Source organism: Sceloporus occidentalis, unplaced genomic scaffold (genome assembly GCF_023333645.1).
Source record: "Sceloporus occidentalis isolate IW3139 unplaced genomic scaffold, rSceOcc1.0.p SCAF_1, whole genome shotgun sequence".
NCBI lineage: Eukaryota > Metazoa > Chordata > Lepidosauria > Squamata > Phrynosomatidae > Sceloporus > Sceloporus occidentalis.
In genome coordinates this window covers 225,441,837-225,463,382 of record NW_028316981.1, presented here as the reverse complement: position 1 = coordinate 225,463,382, position 21,546 = coordinate 225,441,837, and the positions used below count along the sequence as shown (strand labels likewise).

Genomic DNA, 21,546 nt, shown 5'->3' with positions numbered 1-21,546 from the left:
GTTCATTGGATTTCAGTGTTTTTCTTTTTAGGTGGCCAAAAACTTGGCTTGCAATTTTCCCATGAAGAACTGTTTTTACTGCTTGTTTGGAAACTGGGAGCTTCCTTTGCTTGTTGATCATGTGTGGTTTTGCCTTCCCCTCCCTATTTTTCCCCTCCATTCAGTGGATGACACTGTGGTTGCTATTCCCTATGGAAGTCGTCATGTACGCCTAGTGCTGAAAGGTCCTGATCACTTATGTGAGTAAAAGTACCCTTTATTTTAATATTGGACAACTCAAAATATCCTTGGAAATTCTATTTAGAACAATGTATTGTGGTTTCTTTTTTTTTCCATTGGGGTTCAGAGTCCTGTTCTCAGCTGCCAATCTCATAAACATCAATAAGGAGCTACATCTTTATTTGAAAGAGTAACTATTTGACCTGTTAATAAAACTCTTTATACCCCTTTTGAATTTTCCACCCATCCATATGTGTATGCATGTATATATCACTTGATTGATGTTGAGAACTTTTGTTTTAAAAGAAGTGTTTCACTAGCTGATGAGAATACAGTGGAGGTTTCCCTGCTGCTCAGCTGAACCATCACTCATGACTTTAACACATGTTCCTGTTCATATGTTTACCTTTGCATTTTACCATCTTGGAGTAAAAGCTAAAGGAAAAGTCCACATTTAGTATAAGTTTGTGCTGTTAATAAAAGCATCCCATTCCAGCAAAAGGAGGCATGACCTACAAAAGTCTGCCCCAATGTGGGAACACTCCAGATGTGCTGGACTATGATTCCCATTATCCCTCATCTAGCATGACCAATAGTAATGATGCAGGACATAGTCCAACATATTTGTAGCATAACTGACTGGGAAATGAAGATGGATAAAAGATCAAGAACTGAGGCTTGGTAGAGACAAGACATGAGAAATACAGACACACTAGTTTTTTGACCAATTATACTACCACATGTTTGGCTTACTAAGGGGGACAGTGGTGCCAAAAATATGTTCTGGGAATATTTTGGTTAGGTGAGCTTCCTGTATGACTTATTTCTTTGACTTCAGAGTGGCTTGGTCCATGTTATTAGCAGACATATATGTATCTGTGAGTACTGAGCATCTAGACTGAAGATGCAATATGGAGATGGAAGACAAGACCCCCGTGTAAACCCCGGTTAAGGTGATGTGCTAGGAGGATACTGTTGCTAAAAGTGCGAGCTGTATCCAACCTCAGAGAATGGGAAACTTATAGTGAAGAGACATTAAATTTTTGAAGAGGCAATTCCTGGCCTGGGATGTTACTGTAAACTCACAGATTGTTTTGAATGGAAATGGTAGAAAACATATTGCCTGAATAATGACAAAATAATGTCATAAACTCTGAATTATGACAACATAATGTTCTGAACCCTTTGTCCCTGCAGGGAAGTCAGATAAAGGTTGTCTTTTTCCCCTGGCTCTGTTTTATTCTAGTATGCATTGCAGCAACCATCAGTAGTGAATCCAATGTTCTAAGTGCTGTTCCAAATCAACACAACACAATTGATACCCAATCATGAAATAACGAGACCAGACAGGTAAATTGGATGAATAAAGGGCCATTAATTTGAGCTATAATCTATTTAAAGCTAAGCACTTGAACTTCAACCTTAACTTCAAACTCTGAGCAAACTGATTAAAGTGAAAAGCCTGGTGCGGGTCCAGCTGAAGCCAGGTGTCAATCCTAGACTGCCTCTTCAGCCTTCCCTTTGGGCACAAACACTGAACCCTGAGTTAAATCTGATGATTCGGATTGCATTCTCAGCCAGTCCTAGGAAGGTAAACATAAGGCACTCTTCCCCAAACTCCCTTGAATTTGTAAGGTTGAGCAAAACCCCCATGTCTACCCCAAAGGCAGGTTCTCTCACAACTCCATGTCCCTTGACGTGTATAAGCTGATCAAGAGCCTAACCTTTCACCACAATGGGGTGCCAATGGTGTGTACCAAACAGTTCTTTAACCCCATATGGGCCAGTGAAACCTATTTAACAGCCACCCAAAGCGAGTTACCATCCCCAGCTTACAGTATGGGGTAGGCAAAAAACCCCGGGAAAGGGGGAGAAAATTCCTACCCGGCCCTGAAGCGACCAACAAAGATCATACTGCATTTAGGGTAGGAAGGTGGGCTGCTTCATGGAAAAAAGGCAGGATGGGGGGTGTACTGTCCCTATATACTGACTCTACCCCTATCACATGCCTCAGCTTGGTCCATTGGACCTTGCTTATCTTAAATATTCTGGCTCTATCATGGAGGGTATCAAAACCCCAGCCTCCCTCAAGTCTCTGCCAATTATCCTGGTGTGAATTGCAGCACCATTTCATGTATCACTCATATTTCTCTTCTCCAAAGAAAGAATTAAATATGGACAAAAGGTGCAGACTATATTGGACAAAGGTACCATATAGCATATATGTTTGCTTATGGGGGGTTGGTAGAGATTGAAATGGAGCCACTGCTTAAGCACACAGAGACAGTAAAGACTTGCAGCTGGTTGTCAGTTGTAAGATAAGCAACAGCAATACTACAAAAGCACGATGTACTTCTGTAAAAACTTAACATGCTGGTATGGTAGAGACCCTCTTTTGAGGGGTCTGTGTTGTGTTTATACTGAAAGACCAATGGGTGCGTGTTAAATCTTTTTATGATTAAAATCCAGAAACTGTGAATAATGACTAGTAAATTGCCAACAAGTGGGAAAAACAATATGGCATTTTCTTATAAGTTATAATTGTAAGAAATAAGTGCCCCTTTGGGTATTCCTGGCATGTTCTCCTGTGGGTCTTATTTCTTTTCCTATAAATGGCTTACCATCCTCCTTCTATTCACACGCATGCTGTTTCTCCAACTAGCAAATGTTATCACTTTGCTTCTCTGTTTTCAATAAAATTAAATTGTAAGGAGGCCAGGATAGGGAGACTTCATACAAAAATCAATGTCTATGGGAGATGTTGCACAAACGTCTTCTTTTAGATTAAGATGGGAACTAGTTCTTAACAGTGTGATCAAGACCAAAGGGGGTGTGGTCATACTGCTTTGAAGGCATGCTGACCGTTCCTCTGTATAAGAGATGGGAACGTTAGTAAAAAAAGAAATGTTTAATTAGTTATTGATAAGCCAAAGAATCTTATTATATTTTTCGTCTAAGTACAAAGCCTACTCTTAAGAGTCTTTCCAAAATGAAACTGAAAATGCCACCTATGATTATACTCCCCATTTCCATCCTCTATCTTTTTGAGGACTTTACTTCATGTGGATTTCAAGTGTTATTACAAGTTTCTGAAGTTCTATAGATTTTATTGATATAAAGAAATGCAGTTTTAGTAATGTTGATTCATTCCTATTTTCAGTAATAGACCAGGATGAGGAAAGATCAGGATTAACAAAAAACAAGAAATGTTTTTTCAAAAATCTGAGTGATTTAAATTTTAAGTCAAGAACCAGCTGAGGAATATAAAATTTATTGCTTCTTTATAGTAAACAATTTTATTTAATTAATTAAATACCTAATTAACCATTAATAATTGAAGCAGTATAGAAATGTAAATGCTATTGCTATTGCTGTTGCTCCCTGTTTTATAAATTTATATCATTTTTCCCAATAATGGGATTCAAGGTAGCTAACATATTTAAAACAATATACAAACATAAATAAAAATACAAATATAAAGTTTAAAAACAATTAAACTATTTAAACTATGAATGAAGTTAAAATATTAAATATTAAAAATATTAAAATGCATTAAAAGACTATATACCAACAAAATAGCACTATACCACATTAAGCCTAATCACAGTCATTTTGTAAAAAGCCAATGGCACAAACATGTTTTGACCTGCTGACAGGAGAAGAGCAAGGACCTGGCCTCTTGAGGGAAGAAATTCCAAAGTCTGGGAGCAGCCACTGAGAAAGCCATATCCCTTGTTCCCACCGAATGAGCCTGAGACTCTTAGGGCTCTAATTGGCTCATAGAAGGAGATACGGTTGTTCAAATAACCTGGACACAAGCCATATAGGGTCAAACCCAGCATTGGATTGTGCCTGGAAATGGACCAGCAGCCAGTGGAGCTGTTGCAACAAGGGAGTTGCATGCTCCTTGTAGCCAGCTCCAGTTAACAACCTGGCTGCAGCTGTTTGGGCCAAATGAAGTTTCTGAGCACTTTTCAAAGGCATCTCCACATAGAGCGCATAACAGTAATGCAAACAAGCTATAGCCAAGACAGTTACCACTGTGGCCAGATTCTGCTTCTCCAGGCAACAAGGTCTAGTGCGACCCATTATTTCCAGGAAACATATAAGTAGTTAAATGGAGTCCACTTGGATACAGTTCCATTGCTACATGATATTAAATTAAATAATCTGTTTCTGGGAGGTCCCTGAGTTTGCTGGAGAGCATCATGTAAACCAGGGGTAGGCAACCTTTTTGAGCCGGGGGCCGGGTTGCTGTCCCTCAGACAACTGGGGGGGCCGAAGCCAAAAAATAAATAATTAAATAACTTTTAAAAATTAAATACATAAATAAACCAGGACAAATGTAGGACAAAATTTTCAAATGGAAGACACTTTTTAAAAAAAAAAAATGGAGGACACGTGAAAAAATTTGCTGATTTTTTAAAAAATGTTAATATAAATGCATGTTTCTGAGGCTTCTATAGATAATTGCCCCCCAAAGGCCCCGGCGGCAATCAGCGGCAGGACTGGGCTGGGGCCGGTCCCAAGGCCTCGCCGGGCCGCATCCGGCCCGCGGGCCGCAGGTTGCCTACCCCTGATGTAAACAAAGAGTATCATGAACACCTAGAAGCTATCAAAACAAGTCTGTGATAAAGTTGTGCAAAAGCACCAATCAGAGTTGGGTTTGTAATATTCAAACTCTGAATATTCCCCAAGGTGCTGTTAAATCCATTTGAAATCAAAAGAATAAGAACAGTGACTTTGTTTAGAGAAGACTATGCACTGAAACTCAGTGAGCAAGTAAAGAGGGCACTAGTCAGAGCAACAACCAAGAAGTCATTGATAACTCTGAAGGAAATGAAGGGATCTCCTTCTACAAGGAGGAACTACCCATGGGCATAGACACTCCACAAAACTGGACTTTATGGAAGATTAATGAGAATAAAGTTATTGCTGACACAAACCCATATCACAGCACATTCAAGTCTGTAAAACGATATGTGGATGACATGCAATCAAAGTTTATCTGGTCTGATGGAACCAAACCTTTGGGATCTTGCCACCAAATATATTGTGCAAAGTAATGAGTGCCCATCTCCCTAAGAACTCCATCCTCAGGGTGACCAGATGTCATAACAACAAAAGAGAACAAAGCACTGCAAATGTAGGACATTAAAGAAAACTGTAGGGTGTTACAAAATAAAAGCTAAAAACACTAATATAAATGTAAATTCATGCTACCTAGTCATGCTCAAAATGGAGGACATTTTGAAATTCTTCCTAGACAGAATATTAAAATGTAAGACATGTCCTGGAAAAGGAGGTGATCTGGTCACCCTGTCCATGTTTCACTGTGTGGATATTATGCAGGACAACTCTAGTGGAAAACCTGTTTCAATTTGCAAGGACCCCAGGAATGGCCCTTTCAGCAGGATAATGACCCTAAACATGTATTAAAATGTTCCAGTCAAAGCACAGATCTGACTGATAATATAGTTGATAATCTGATGGTTAATCTGTGACTTGAAAATTGCTATTCAGCAACAGTCCCCATCCAACCTGGCAGCTGGAACAAATTTGGCCAAGAAGAATGAGCAAAAAATGCAGGATCCAGATGGATAAAGCAAATAGGGATATACCATAAAAAGAAACACAACATTAATTGGGACCAGATATGTTATTACCAGACTCATGGGGGTGAATAGTTATGCAACCAACAAATGCAATTTGTTTAACTTGTGTGCCACAGTAAAAATATTTTGCACCTTCACAGTGTTGAATATCTTGCATACATCAAGTGGTAACACTGTCAGTTAGATCTTTTTCATTCCCAAGTTTTAGCACAACAAAATGTGGAAAAGTCAAAGGGGGTGAATACTTCTGCAAGGAATTCAGTATAAGTAAACTGATATATATTAGACAAGCACAGTGGAGATTTTATAGCATTGTGCATCACAAGGAGTTGTGATACAGAGGCAAAATCAGTGCTATACAAGGCAATATTTCAAATGAGTTTTTGCAAAGTATGTTCTGAAAACATATATAGTAGTGAGGACAGACTAATGATAAATAGGTAATCAACTGATGGTGAATTGTATCCTGGAATAAAATTCACAAAAGATCATGATCTTGTCATGTGTTTGTAATAAATGTGTTCCCCAAGCAAGAAACAGTCTCTGTTCTACTGATCCCAGGTCAGTTTTGGTAATGTGAAGAAAGAAATTGCCTGAAAAGCTTAGCTGATTGACACCCAAAGTAGTTTCTACTTAATGGGTCATATTACTACATTGCACCGTGTCTGGTCATGTTCACAGTGTCATGGATTGGATACACTATAATCCTTTGAGGGTGAGAAACTTGGGCTCAATGCCAGCACATTGAGTTCCTGTAGATAACCTCTGAAGAATACTCTGAAGGGAAACTGCTGTGTGATTCTGTCCCTGACTGCCCAAACTGCTGCTCTTTTCTTCTGTTTTTGCCCACTTTCTTCTGCACATCCATTTCCATTTTCTCAAAACCAATTGGCCAATCCATTTAACTTAATTCCAAAGAAGGGACTCACACTTGGGTTATAATGAACCTGTGAAGTACCTCATTAAATGAGCAGTGCAAAATCATGTGTGTTTTCTTTTAAATACAGAGTGAAATTGTGAATCACTGTAGGAATTCATAATCATCATTATTTCTATTATTATTATTATTATTATTATTATTATTATTAAAAAGTCCAGCCTGCCCAGCACAAACAGCATTTTGGCTGCACTCTTGTAATCCTTTATATCAGCTTCAGTATCCCACTCTAAAAGAATTCAGGAAGCAATACAGCTTTCCCTTGAAAGATTCTTAACATTTTCTTAAGTCTCTCCTCATGTGCACACAAACATGCACTAAGATATGCATGTGTATTTATGTTGCACCAAGCTAGCTCTAGTGTGAATGAGTCTGACATAATAGATGAATGGATAGAAGAAAGAACGAGATTAAAATGCTACGAATTTGAATATGATTTCTATGTCACTGTAGCCAAGGGTCCATAGGGGAATTTTATTATGTTGTTATTAGCTCAAATATTGCAAGAGGGGCTGGCTACAAGAGCCCACCGAAATCGCCCTCCCGATATGTATACGGAGTAGACCAGGGGATCCCAATAAATAAAGCTGAGACGGATATTAATAACTAGATGTCTAATTTATTGAAATAGGGGAAAAACACATGCGTTGCGCATACACTCACACACACACTCAGGACTCAGGAAAATTAGGGTTGGAAAATAGGAACAGATTTCAGGCGTTACTAATGGAGATGCTTACCAGAATGTAGACTCCCTCTGGGGAGCGAATGGTGTGCTGGACAGTGAGACAAGTCTGCTCCGCAACCTGGGAGTGAGCAGAAATGCTGGCTACCAAAACAGAGGTCTGACTGACGTGGAGCAAGTAGACCTTGAAAAATGGTGCGCTGAGCAGCCAAAGTGGGGACTTTTTATAGGCCAAATCTGGCCTGAGGCAAAGAGGCTGTCTTGGCCGAAACAAAGGTGTTCTAAAGATTTTCTTTTCACCTGGATGTCTGCTTTAGATACTATAAAGGGCTTATGCCTCTCGGACAATAGGTTCGAGGAGGAGGTTGATAGCTTCAGGGAAGGCAATCCTTTTACTCTTCCCAGCCTTGAGATAATCCCTTCATGCGACTTCCCTGGACCCTCTGAGATGTTAATATGGGAACTCCCTTAGGGGAGGTGTACATGTCCTCTCGCTTTGCCAGTAATGGCGGACAGGCTAGGAGTCTGGCCAGGGGTCATCCAAGGGTTATCATTGATTCCAAAATTTATATCGAGCAGCATGGGTAACATCACACATTGAAAAATGTCAAGAGGTGCTACAACTTGTACTTGGAGTCCTAACTATACTCTTTCAAACACACACACTCCCTCTCCTCTCTCTCTCTCTCTCTCTCTCTCTCTCTCTCTCTCTCTCTCTCTCTCTCACACACACACACACACACACACACACACACAGATAGGAAGGTTAGTAGAAAATAGTTAATGTGTTTAAGTTAAATAACCTGACAGAATGCAGCTTAAAAATACCCTGTCTCTGTTTTGAGCCTTGAAGAGAAGGAAACATTTATTAAAATCCTCTGGGTTAAGAACTTCAACATGTAGGTTGTTTGGTCAAAAGAGGAGCCTTTGTGTACTGTCCAGTGCAGAACACAAGAAGGATCATTTAGATCACCTCCTTATAAAGGTGCCCTTACTATTTTTCAAAGTCTTCTAAACTTATCACTAAATAAATCACCATACAGTGAGCCCTTGTTATCCGCTGGGGTTTGGTTCCAGAACACACCATGGAAACCAAAATCTGTGGATGCTCAAGTCCCATTAAATACAATGGCATAGTAAAATGGTGTGCCTTATATAAAATGGTTAAATCAAGGTTTGCTATTTGGAATTTATATATTTTTTAAATATTTGCAAGCTGTGAATGCTTGAATCCATGGATTTTAAAAAAAAACTGGATGAAGAAGGCTGGTTGTATGTACTAAATTAAAATATGTATTTGGGGCCTTGTGACACAAACATGCTAATTCTTAAATCCTGCAAAATCTTTTTTTTAAAGCAAGAAGCATTTTTTCCCTAAAGTTCAACAGAACTAGGCTTTTGATAAAGAAAAAAATGATGATAAAGGTGAAAAATTGTTAGTCTGTTTAGAATGGTCATTCATTTTATTAATTAATTACTTAATACTTTAATTCTAGAAATTTCAGTTTGACAATAATTTAAATTGTCCATGTTAGGAAATGTACAACTTAATACCTTAATTGATTTTGACGAATTAGTTCCTGTCTCTACACTATGAACCATGGTAGCTCTAAGGGAAATTATTCTGGTTCCCACAAATGCTGAATAGATGTGTAGAAGGAAGGAACGAGAAATTTTATGAAACTAAACATGATTACAGGTCTTAATGAAGTTTTAACAGTGGTGCAAATCAGTGAAGTCAAGTGGTTCCTTCTTTCTACCAAGCTGTGTAAAAATAAATCTCTTGTGTAAAAATACATTTCACTGTTACTTCTGATAGTCTTTTGTAATTTCCTATATTTAGTCTTTTGCTTCCTTGCTTGCTGTAAGTAAACTATTGAGATAATTGTATTCCACTCTTATACGTTCTCATGTTTCTCAGATTTAGAAACCAAGACTCTACAAGGCATAAAAGGTGAAAACAGCCTCAGCTCTCCAGGTTCATTCCTTGTGGATAACTCTAGTGTTGACTTCCAGAAGTTTCCAGACAAAGAAATATTGAGAATGCCTGGCCCTCTCACTGCAGATTTTACTGTCAAGGTAAGAAACATGAAACAAAATGATAGTGTTCTTTTTGAAGCAATCTCAGCCTTGTCTGCACAGGTTAGTGCAGAGGGAGCCCAGTGTATCCTAGTCCTGCAGCTGCCCCAAACTTACGCCTGTTACCTTGGCCTCCATTATGCCAGTGCCACTCTGTCTGCACAGGTGTCTCCCTGCACCACTGGTGTGTTCACCACCACAACAGGTTGCTCACTTCAGAGGTCAGAATGAGGCACCCACCAACAAGCACGTGTGGCTTCGGACATGGTGACCCTAAGGTGACCCTATCACAGGGTTTTCTGGGGCTTAGAGTGTGTGACTCACCCAAGGTCACCCATTGGGTTTACATGGCCGAGCAGGGAATTGAACCCTGATCTCTAGAGTCATAGTCCAACAATCAATCAATTACACTTCTCTGATTCTCAGAGTTTGTGTGTGTGTGTATTTGTGCCTGCTTCTGGAATTGAAGAATAATGCCCATCTTTTTTTTTTCTGTGCCTGCTTCTGCTCTAGACAAAGTAAAAATCATGATGTTTGGTTCACAGAGATGTGAGCCCCCAAAGTGACATACCATGAGTGTCCTGCATACTTTTTAAAACCTTTCTTAATATTAATGTAACTTTACTAAATTCAACAGAACAAAAAATTCACAATCTGACAACATTCCTGAACAAAAGTTGCGATGCATACATATAGCCACACACTTGTTTTTCTAAGCTTAAAAGAAAAGACAGGTGAGCAAACCTTTCTAAGACATACTTAGGTATAATTCACTAAGCAAGCTAGCTTCAGCATACCCTCTGTCATTTCTTAATGAAAAAGTAATCAATATATATTTTAATCAGTATGTTAAAGATCTAAGGACAGTATTGAGTTCTGAGATAGAGAATACAATTCAGTTATGAGACTTTGTGTAAAATGATCAAGTAAGTGAATTAGACTGACATTTGGGTAGGAAATGAAGGCCTGATAGTTCATGGCTAATTTTTATTTACTTTTTGAAAAATATCACTGCTAAAGATGTGAAATGATAGAAGAGTACGCCATGAGATTCTTTAAGGTGAGCAGGCTGGCTTTGGTCAAGAAATCATCATATCCCATGGAAGTTCTGCTTTGTATAGTACTGGCAGTAAGAATCAAGTTGTTTCCTCCCATTAATGCTTTCCTATTCTGTCAGGTAATATAAAACACATTGCTGAGAGCAGCATATGCATTCTATAAAGGGGAGCAGGGGAATTGCATTGACAAATGTGAACATTTGGGAATTTAAATAAAACAAAGTCCACTGGGCAGTGGGGCAGGAAAACAGGGGGGTTAGGTCATAGGGGCCTCACAGATCTCAGCTCTAAAGCTGCAAAAATTGTATCATGTCCAGGACACCATAAATTTTTCATCAAGGGACACAGAGCCAGAGTGTTTGATTTAAGCTGATGCTGATGCCCTTGTGACAGATGGAAATGCAAATGGCTACACTGAGGAATGAGACCCATAGTTAGAATGATTAGGAAAAAACTTAATTCAACTAAAAACTGAAGACCCTCCTTAGCATGGTAATTGCAGATGTAGCAGCTAGTATTGGGTAGCTCGAAGGATTCACTGGAAAAATCAATTCATTAAATCAGCAATAATGTTAATTATCATGCTTCAAACAAAATAGCAATGTTTTTCTTGACTGCTATAAACAGGACAATTTGCAGTTTAAAATGACATTTTAAAGCAACAAACTCAACATTCAACAAGATAGACTATCAAGCTCCAATCAATTTAATGTCCTGATTTTCCTGGGGGGAAATTACATGTATAATATGTATAATAAGACTAACTTAAGGGATATCTTCAGTGCAGTCCATGTGCTGTGTCTAGGGATATGTCTTCTGTATGAAGAGATGTTGAAACAAACATGTTTCTTCCTTGAGAGGTAGCATTACTCAGACCATGGACAATGCTGTCTTGTCACAACATGGCTAACTTCTCATTGATTTGGCTGTTCCTGTACTCTTTGCTCTTCAGTTGACAGTGGTGAAAAATTAAAGCCTTTTCTGAAGCAAAGTCTTCCTGGAAATCATACCTCAGGCCAGGAAAACCAACAGTATACTCTCGAACTGTCCTGATCTGGCAGAAACAGCCCCAGTTAATCCTCTGCAATCCTAGTTTCTCAGTTGCTTAAAAATGTACCAGTTCCTCTCTCTTTTTCCTTTTGTCTTCAGCTTATTTCAATTGCTACAAACTGAGTTCAAAATGCAAATGTAGTTTTCTCTCAATTAATTCAGCAAGAGTGAGAGGAAAAGAATTAGAGTTTTTCTGAGTAGACTTCTTTCAGTTTCCTCTTTTTTCAGGTGTCATACAGTACAGGGTTTCTTAAAATATTAGTATTTGTGTGCTCTTCTTTATTAAGAACTCTTGCTATCTTTGCTTGGCCACCCTCTTTTCACCACATGATATTGCTTGACCAAGTGGTTCCTTCTTTTCATCTGTGAAATATAAGAGGGTATGCATCAAGGCTATGGTTACATGAAACGATCCATTCCTTTGTTCATTCATTTATTATGAGATTTATTTCTTACTTTTTAACCATCGTGCTCCACTGATTCACCTTGTGCCCTCTAAAGGACATGGGGTAATTTTGCCATGGCCTTCTCAGGTTGTTTTAGGCACATGAAAGGCATTTTTCCAAACTGAATAATGAATTGGAAGTCACTTGCCATTTTGAAAAATAGCACAGGGGAGACTAAATATACCCCATGCCCCAATTCCCTCTGTCCCCCGGCTAGTTGGAGGATTTGGGGAATTGTAGTCCAAAAAGTAACTTATCCAAGCTGTTCGCCTGAGCCATTCTCACCTATTTGTGCAAATACTTTTTTGGCAGGTGGGACATGGTTTGAATAGCTGCTTGACCCCCTTTACTTCACCTCTTTAATTCATGCTGTAGGGTTGAATTGGATGCTTCTCCTTGTCCAAACCAATCATGCTAACTATTGTACTACTTGTGTAATGAAGAAGATGGAAGAGGAAATTCGGAGTAAATTAGGACCTTGACGAGAGTTCATTCTTAACTTTACTATCCCTTTCATGGCTACTGGATGAGCATGAGAAATTGAATTAATGTATCATACTGATTAAAGAGAACAATGGCAGATGTAACCTTAGCACATGAATTTTATTCAGGCTACTGTAAGCTACAGCAGGCAGAAATAGATTGATGGGACCCATGTTGCCAAAATCCAAATACTTCTGTTTAACGATAGGAAGTGAACTTATCTGATTAAAACTGGAAAGTGCTTCAATGTGTTCAGTGTGGCTGTAACTACTACAGATATGTTTCAGATCACCATTTCCCATTGTTGCTCCAAACATCAGATTATTTATTGGTTTTCTGGTTTTCACCAAGAGCCTTGTTATTTACAGATCAGTACGATGTTTGATCAAAGCTGACAAGCATTAATTCACAAAGGATTTGAGGAGCCACTAGTGCCTATGTGCACAAGTGTTTTTTGCATCAGCCGAGATCTGATAAATCATGTTAGAAAGAAAGAGGAAGACACTGGTTGTTTCAAGTGGTTTCTTCCTTCCTCCTCTGCTGGATAAAATGTATATCAAGGTGAGGCTTTGATACCAAAGGCAGCAGTCAGGGGCTAAGTAAACCTGTTTACATTGTTTTAATGAACCAAAACATGCTTATCAGGAATTGGACTTCATTGAAATCAGGGACATATTCTTAAGTATTTTTTTTTTTTTTACAATTAGTCTTAAGTAATTTTTTTTTTAATATTAGGGAGGATTTAAACCGAAATTAGTGGGAGCTGCATTTATTTCATTGGACCTGTTCCAAGTATGACTAGAAATCTATATCCAATAGGATTGCCCGATCTCAGGGTTTGGCCCTGACTCTCCAGTTTTCATTCGTTCTCTCCAGATTGGAGACAAGGGTACAGGTTCTCAGTTTTGCTGGATTCTGTTCCAGGCAATAGGTTGTGTGAAAACCACCAGCTCAGCTAACAGAGTGGTAGTTTGATTCAGTCAAGGCTTCATTCACTTGTTGCTGCAACTTAACAGATAACTCATCTGTGTATTTGCTTAGCTAGTTCCTCTTTGCTAGTCACTGTGGTGCCAATATTTACCGTCCACTCTGCTCTACGTTCCACCTTCTGGCTAGAAGTAAGTTTTGTTGTTGTTGTTGTTGTTGTTGTTGTTGTTCTTTTGGTTGCATCCACACTACAGGAATAACCCAGTTTGATGCTGCTTTAATGGCCATGACCCAAGGCTATGGAATCCTGGGAATGGTAATTGGTTGTAGCATATTCATTTAGTCCCTGCCAGAAAGACTGCATTGTCAGACTACATTATTTCTGCAGTGTGGATACAACCACGATAATTTGTAGGGAACTGATATTTTGAATCTCCTTCCCCCCCCCCCCAAAAAAAAACCCAAACTTTGCTTCTTTGGTTCATTTCACTCAGTGTTTACTCTGATGCCAGAGAGTTGGTGTCAAGGAGACACTTGTCCCTGATCTGCCCCCACATTACATGTTATTTCGCATGGCCATGCAGTGCCTCATAGAAAATGACAAAGATGGTTTCACTCAGGCATTGATGAAAGATATATTGGTACTAGGATAGTAATTCTTGATTTCCCATCCTGATGGGTGTTTGGGAGAAGAAATCTATTTTTCTTTCCATTCTGTCAGGAGGTGTGGGAATTTTTTCCTCTCTGAAATGACAGGAAGACATGAAGGAAAGTTGCAGAAAAACATTACCCTGTATATGTCAGCTGGAAAAGCTGAATAATTTTCAATGAAAGCTATGCAAGGGGAAAAAAAGTCTAGAAAGCTGTCGGAAGTTTGTGGGGGTTTTATTTATCCTGTACCAGTTGCCAAATGGGCTGGAAACTCAGTTTTTAACCCCATTTGGGAAGCTGGCAAATCTTCATCAGATCCCTGTTTGGTGCCATCCTAGAAGTGTGATGGCACTGTGGACACAACCACAGTTGGCAAAATTTATGTAATGGTAAAAGCCATAACAAAATTGGGTGACAGAAAGCAGGACTTTTCAGATGCCAGTGAATCTTGGAGCTCTGATATATAAAGAGCTCTGATATATAAATGGAGTTCTGGGTGAGCTGACAATGCCTCCAACAATACAGGAGATTATCGCACTGCGTTCTGAGAACGTTCCTATCATCACGTGATGAGAACGTTCCTGGAACAGATATTACTGCATTAGTAAACTAGAACGTGATCAGAACGTGATCAGAACTGCATTTTACCGCACAGCGATTCCTGAAACCGTTCCGAGAACATATTCCACCAAGGCCGCCTCCGTCTCCTGATTGGCTGAAAGAATGACAGGCAGGGAGGCAGGAAAGCAAGTAGGCGAGCGACTGCAGTGAGGGAAGGGGGGTGTGTGAGAGAGAGAGGGGGGAAAGGAGGAGGGAGGGAAGGGAGGGAAGAACGAGGGATCGGGAGGAAGGCAGGGAGAAAGAGAAATGGGGAGAGATGAGCCTTGCAAGTTACATCCCAAACTTCCTTTGCAAGGCTGGGAAGAAGGAGGAGCTCCATGCAGGTCTCTTCAAGCCGAAGAAAAGCAAGTTGCCAGGGAGGGGACTGGGCCAAGGGCAGAGCCCCGGCAGCCATAGCAGCTCTTTAAACCGGTTAGAAAAGAAGAGTCCTCTGCTGTCATCCCAATTCCCCATTTTGGCTGCTTGTCAGCCTTTTGCCTCCTGTGTGTGTGCGCATGTAATGTGTGCCATCATAGAATCATAGAGTTGGAAGAGACCACAAGGGCCATCCAGTCCAACCCCATTCTGCCATGCAGGAAATCACAATCAAAGCATCCCCAACAGATGGCCATCCAGCCTCTGCTTAAAGACCTCCAAGGAAGGAGACTCCACTACACTCTGAGGAAAGAGTGTGTTCCATTGTCGAACAGCCCTTACTCTCAGGAAGTTCCTCCTAATATTGAAGTGGGATCTCTTTTCCTGGAGCTTGCATCCATTGCTCCGGGTCCTAGTCTCTGGAGCAGCAGAAACCAAGCTTGCTCCCTCATCAATGTGACATCCCTTCAAATATTTAAACAGGGCTATCATATCACCTCTTAATCTTCTCTTCTCCAGGCTAAACATCCCCAGCTCCTTAAGTCGTTCCTTGTAGGGCATGGTTTCCAGACCTTTCACCATTTTAGTCGCCCTCCTTTGGACACGCTCCTTTTTGAATTGTGGTGCCCAGAACTGGACACAATATTCCAGGTGGGGTCTGTGAGCTTCCCTCCCTGCTTTAATTCTTGTCTGGCTCTTTGCTATGGAATTCTGGGAGTTGTTTGCTTGCTTTTGTGTGTTGCTCCAAACAGAGGAGCTTTTGTGGGTTCCTTCCTGGAGGGAAGGAGGAGAAGGTCCTGGGCATCCCTGCCATCCTTGCCTCCTGCAGGCTGCCAGCACAGGAGCCCCGCTGGACATGACACTAGAGACCCCCGCAGAAGCAGCCAGACCCTCTCCCTCTTGCTCTCTGCTCTGGCCCCCCTGTTTCCCTCTCTCTTTCTCTCTCTTTCCCTTCTTTCCTCTTCTCTCACTTGTCCCAACTTTCCTCCCTTCCCTCCCTCCTTCTTTCCCCCCTCACACACACATACCTTCCCTCACTGCAGTCGCTCGCCTGCCTCCCTCCCTCCCTGCCTGTCATTCTTTCAGCCAATCAGGAGACGGAGGAATGAGAGAACGGATTTGAGAACAGATAAGAATATCGCACACACTTCTGTTGGAACGTTCTCATCACGTTTCAGCTCTCTGGGAACACATTCATATCTGTACCCTCCTGGAACACATTTGGAACACATTTAAACATTCTGAGAACCCGATTGGAACACATACATGCGGTATACTCAAATGCGTTCCATTCTCATCACGTGATGAGAACGTTCTCAGAACCCAGTGCGATAATCTCCACAGTTTCATACCAAGCTGTATATATTTTCCTTGGTCACAGGTAAAGCAGTTAGTTAATTGGTCCCAATAATCTACTATTAACACAGAATTTTGAAGAGTGAAATATATACTTTCACCATCTACTTGTTATAGGAAATAGCATTATTCTTGATTAAAGCTTGTATTGACTGCTTCGACACTACAGAAATAATCAGTTTGACACCACTTTAAAAGCCATGACTCAATGCAATGGATTTCTGGAAATTGTAGTTTGTTGTGGCACCAGAGAAGGCTACATGTCTCACAAAACTACATTTCCCAAAATTCCATAGCATTGAGTCATGGCAGTTAAAATGGCGTCAAACTGGATTACATCTGCAGTGTGGATGCAGCCCTACTCAGCAGCTACTGTTTCTTACTGCACATTTTGTTTTTATACTGTGCAAAATATATCCATCTCCACTTTAGGCTGTGGATGCAGTGGCTTAGTGGTTAAGACATCAATTCTGATTACTGGAAGATCAGAAGGTTGGCAGTTCAAGGCCTGAATGCTGCATGATGGGGTGAGCTTTTGTCACTAATCCCAGCTTCTGCCAATCTAGCAGTTCAAAACCCTATTAATGCAAGTAGGTAAACAGATACCACATCGGTGGGAAGGTAACAGTGTTTGGTGCAGTCATGCTGGCCACATCACCATCAGTGTAGTCCTCGGACAATGCTGGTTCTTTGGTTTAGTAATGGAAATGAGCACCACCCCCTACAGTCAGTTACCTTTATCTTTTACCACATTAGAATAGTGCCTGATTTCAGTTATTTTTAATTGCATTATCATTGTCATCATCATAATTATCAACTTCACCATCATTATTTATTTGTATCCTACTTTGTCCCCGATACTGGGACTAACAGCATCTCATAGTTTAAAAGAAGAATAGAATTAAAAACATACAAAAAGTGAATATTATAAGAAAATTAAATTACTCTCAGTACAGTAAAACAATTCTAAGACCAAGTTAAAAGAATAATTTGTAGTTTTAAAAGATAATAAAAACAGTGATTCGCAAACTCTTTTCTTCCAGGTGTTTTGGACTTCAGCTCACAGAATCCCAGACTATTGGTCAAAATGGCTGCAACTTCTGAAGTCCAAAACAGTTGGAGGACCAGAGTTTGGGAATCACTTAGTTAAACCATTCTTAAAATATTACAGCATCCACAGCCCATCCTTTAAAACCTTTCTGTTTTAAATGTTCATCTGAATAAAAATGTTGCACCCAGATGATTCTGTGCAAACTTTGTTCTGCTTTGCACAGAAAACAGAATGCCTAGAAAATTATTTATTTGTTTATTTGTTTATTTATTTATTTGCTTGTTTGTTTTAATTTCTATCCCACCTTCATCCCAGAAAGGGATCCAAGGTGGCTCACAGATAAAAATCATTTAAAAGATTTTTAAATGATTTTTAAAAAAATACCAATTAAAACCACCTAGCTAAAAACAATATAAAGTAACATAAGACATGACAAAATATCCACATACTGATGACAGCACATCTCAAAACTCCAAATGACCACTCCCAGCAGTTTTATATAGATGTTAAATAACGCATGGATATAAAAAAACCTGTGGGACTTCACAGGCCAGCGCCCAGGGAGTCAAACAGAAGTCCCCCCCCCTCCGGTTATACCACTGGTGCAAACCATGTTATAATAATCCAAACAGGATTCACCTCATTTCTGAAATATAGCTAAAAGAAAACCACTGGTTAAATGACTCAGAAAGGGTGCTCATCAATATCCTACATCCTTCTTTATGAGGTCAAGCCATAAAGCTTGTTGTTTGGTATAGTATCAGCAATTATGCTGTTATATCTTTATCTCTGAATTCTCGATTCAGTTAAAACAAAATATACTTGAGGTGGTATGCAACAACAGAATGATGCTGTTTAATCAAAATTCAGTGGACCCTTGTTATACACTGGGGTTTGGTTCCAATCTGTGGATGCTCAAGTCCCATTAAATATAATGACATAGCAAAATGGTGTCCCTTATAAAAAATGAAATATCAAGGTTTGATATTTGAAATTTAGACTTTTTTGAACATTTTCAAAGCGTGGTGCTTGAATCCATGTATAAAAAATCTGTGTAGAAGAAGGACCGACTGTACATTAATATGAGAAATCAGTACAGCCCAATTTGAAATATCATAATACTAACAAGTACATTAACAGGCAGTAGGAACTCGACATCTGTTTTGCAAATGTACAAAGGAATTAAGTGTTACTCTGTTGGGATGCATCAGTGTTTCCCCAGTGTCAGATTGTAGTAACTGAAGAGGTTTTTCTTCTTTCAATACTGGAGACTCCTGGCTTGCAAATACTCCTCCTACGTTTTACAAGGCCTTACAATGAAACATTTGTCCTTTGCCAGCCAACAGTGCCTGCAGGCTACAGACCCCAGGTATAACCTCTCAACAAACAAGACTCCAACAACATTGTAATCAATCTCTTCTCCCAAAGCACATACAGCTCTTCTGAAACAATAAACATGAGTTTGTCCAATTTCTTTTCCCCCTACCTAGTAATGTTAGTTTTCCATCTGTGGTTAATTGCAGCATATTCCCACCCAGGGGTGATGGTGGTCCTGGCTGTATGAATAACTTCCCACTTTCTTTGGGAGAAAGATCTGCATCTGCCTTTTCTCTGTGTCAGAGAAGACAGATAATCAAGCAGACAACACAACAAGAATCCTTGGGGAGCCGGGTTGTTATGTCTTCCTGACTTTTGATGTGGAGCCTTCCCAACCTCTCTGCTAGGCCATGCATAATCTCTCTCCTCATTTATCATGCTCTCCCGAAGACCCCACACAGGAGACCTTTAAGGTTCAGGCAAAATACTTGGTTTTTCTTCCTTTCTTTTCTTTCACTTTCCAAGTTAGCAATTTTTTTCCAAATTCCAAAAGCCTTTGTTATCGTGTTCTCGAATCAGATATTACAAATAGCTTCCAGCCCAATTCCAGCTTGCCCCCCAGAGTCCACTAGACTTCTTCCTACCTCAAATCTATGTGTGATTAATGTACTACCCCACTGCAAGGAATTAGACATCCTGTTTATGACATGCTGAACAAAATGATATTAATTCATACAAGGGGCCTCCATTGTTGCCCATGGAACCTGTATTACTTCAGCTGTATTTCTTCCTTCCTTTCATTCCTCCTTTCTTTTTTTCTTCTGGGAATTTTCATCACTGTTTACCTTGACTAGAAAAGAACAGCAGATCCTCAGTAGGCAAGAACTGTTGTGTCTCTCAATGTGTCTTGAAGCCTTTCTGCCTGACTTTCTTTTACCACTTCCTTTTTGCAATATAAGTGCGGTGTCATTTGTTGTCATGTCTCCCTTTCTTTTTGGAGAATGAAACAATAATAATCCAGTTGTGGTATAATTTGTTTTGCTAAGCTCCACCCCAGCCTCAACTCCGATAAACTTTCTTCTTTATTCCCCAGAGTTTTCTTTTCCTCTCTATTGGTCTTTCTTTAATTTCTTGAAGAAATAAACAGGTACTAAACTGGTAAAGCTCAACTAAAGGAAGAGTGAAGGAGCTGCCCATCTATCAGACAGTGATTGTGGATTGGATGGGAAAAAATTGGGGAATGTGGAGAATTATGGCAATGGTTTCTTCCTAGCACTACCATTTTATCAGTCCTACTCCTGAATCTATATCTGTCTGTACAGTCCTTACTGTGCAGACTGAGTGTGTTGCTTTACTGATGGAAGGGTCTGTTGAGAACACCTGGGAATAAAAGATAGGTGCTCCCAGAACTGAACTTCCTATTAGGCAGGTTGTATCATTAATCAGCAACCGATTGTCCATTCTTTATGTTGTTATTGTCTGTGTTATATGTGTTATATATATGCCATCGGAGAAAACCCTAGTGATAAATATTTAGGAAGGATTAACAAATCTTACCCATACAATCTGCAGAGTTGAGTTTAGCAGGCTTTCTGCCAATCCTTGCTTAATAACTCTATGCATAGCTTTTGATGAATTACAATTTCCATGGAAGGCATCATTTGTTTCTCCCTGAAAATTGTAAGCGGTGTTTCTTTTCACTTCTTTGATTGTATGAGTATCTATAGCAAGGTGTTCTTATGTGGTACTTTTATTACATTCCTTACAACTTTACCTGTAGCTTTTCTCCTTTTCAGATTCATTACGCCGGTGCTGCTGACAGTTCAGTTCAGTTTATTTTCTATCAGCCAATCAGCCACCGATGGAGAGAAACTGATTTCTTTCCATGTTCTGCTTCCTGTGGTGGAGGTAATGTATTAAATTGTTCCATTGTTTTGTATTCTGCTTCTAGAGGGCACTGATTTCCATATGTAACTCTTTTTTCTGTGGGAACAAGTTTTGTTCTAAGTAACTTTGGGGCTTGATTTTGATATATGTGTCAGCTGTAAAGGACCTGTTGAACGATGGAAGGATTGAGTACAGTGTACTTTTCTTGAGGAAAAGTACCTGTCTCAAAGGCAGGTATATTTCTGTAAAGAAAAAAGGTAGAAAGTGGCTCATCAGCTGTGGATCAAAATCCCATTGTGATTCATGGGTCATAGATCATGGTCACTGAACACTAGCTTGCTTTGGCAGTGTTATACTGCTCTCTTTAGCTAATCAATACTTTCTTGAGTTAACATGTGTATTCATGGTTTGAAAGCATTTGCAGTATCTAAAGTAATATGAAAATCTTGCATCATAGCCGTTTCAGAAGTGTTCAATATTAATGTAGTAATGTAGTCTTACAAAGCTTCTCTGACCTTCTTGAGGCTGTGTGCATGGCAAAATGATTTTACAAAGATACACAAGTCATGATCTATTTCCTACATCTTTTCCAAAGCTATGTAGAAAAATATAATCTCGACATTTACCTTGCATATCATGAACCTCATTTGGCTAAGTATCACATGAAAATGAACCTAAATGTTACCTTATAGCTGTACATTTCAGTCCATAAAGCCATTCTGAAAGATATTTTATCCAGTTAAGCATTGCTGCTGCATTTTGGAGACAGGCACTCAGCCATCAGTTGTGAGGCTTTTTCAGAGTACTTTT

General features: G+C 39.6%; 1 protein-coding gene across 3 annotated transcripts in view; it reads left to right on the top strand.

Annotated features, from left to right (window-relative positions):
• ADAMTSL1 (ADAMTS like 1) overlaps positions 1–21,546 on the top strand; it is a 443,438-nt gene that overhangs the window by 255,162 nt on the left and 166,730 nt on the right. For all 3 annotated transcript variants that reach the window (XM_089489382.1, XM_089489388.1, XM_089489374.1), the window contains exons 6-8: positions 165–239; positions 9,378–9,535; positions 20,646–20,757. In XM_089489382.1, coding sequence (XP_089345508.1) covers positions 165–239; positions 9,378–9,535; positions 20,646–20,757 — 345 coding nt within the window. The remainder of the gene's footprint in view (positions 1–164; positions 240–9,377; positions 9,536–20,645; positions 20,758–21,546) is intronic.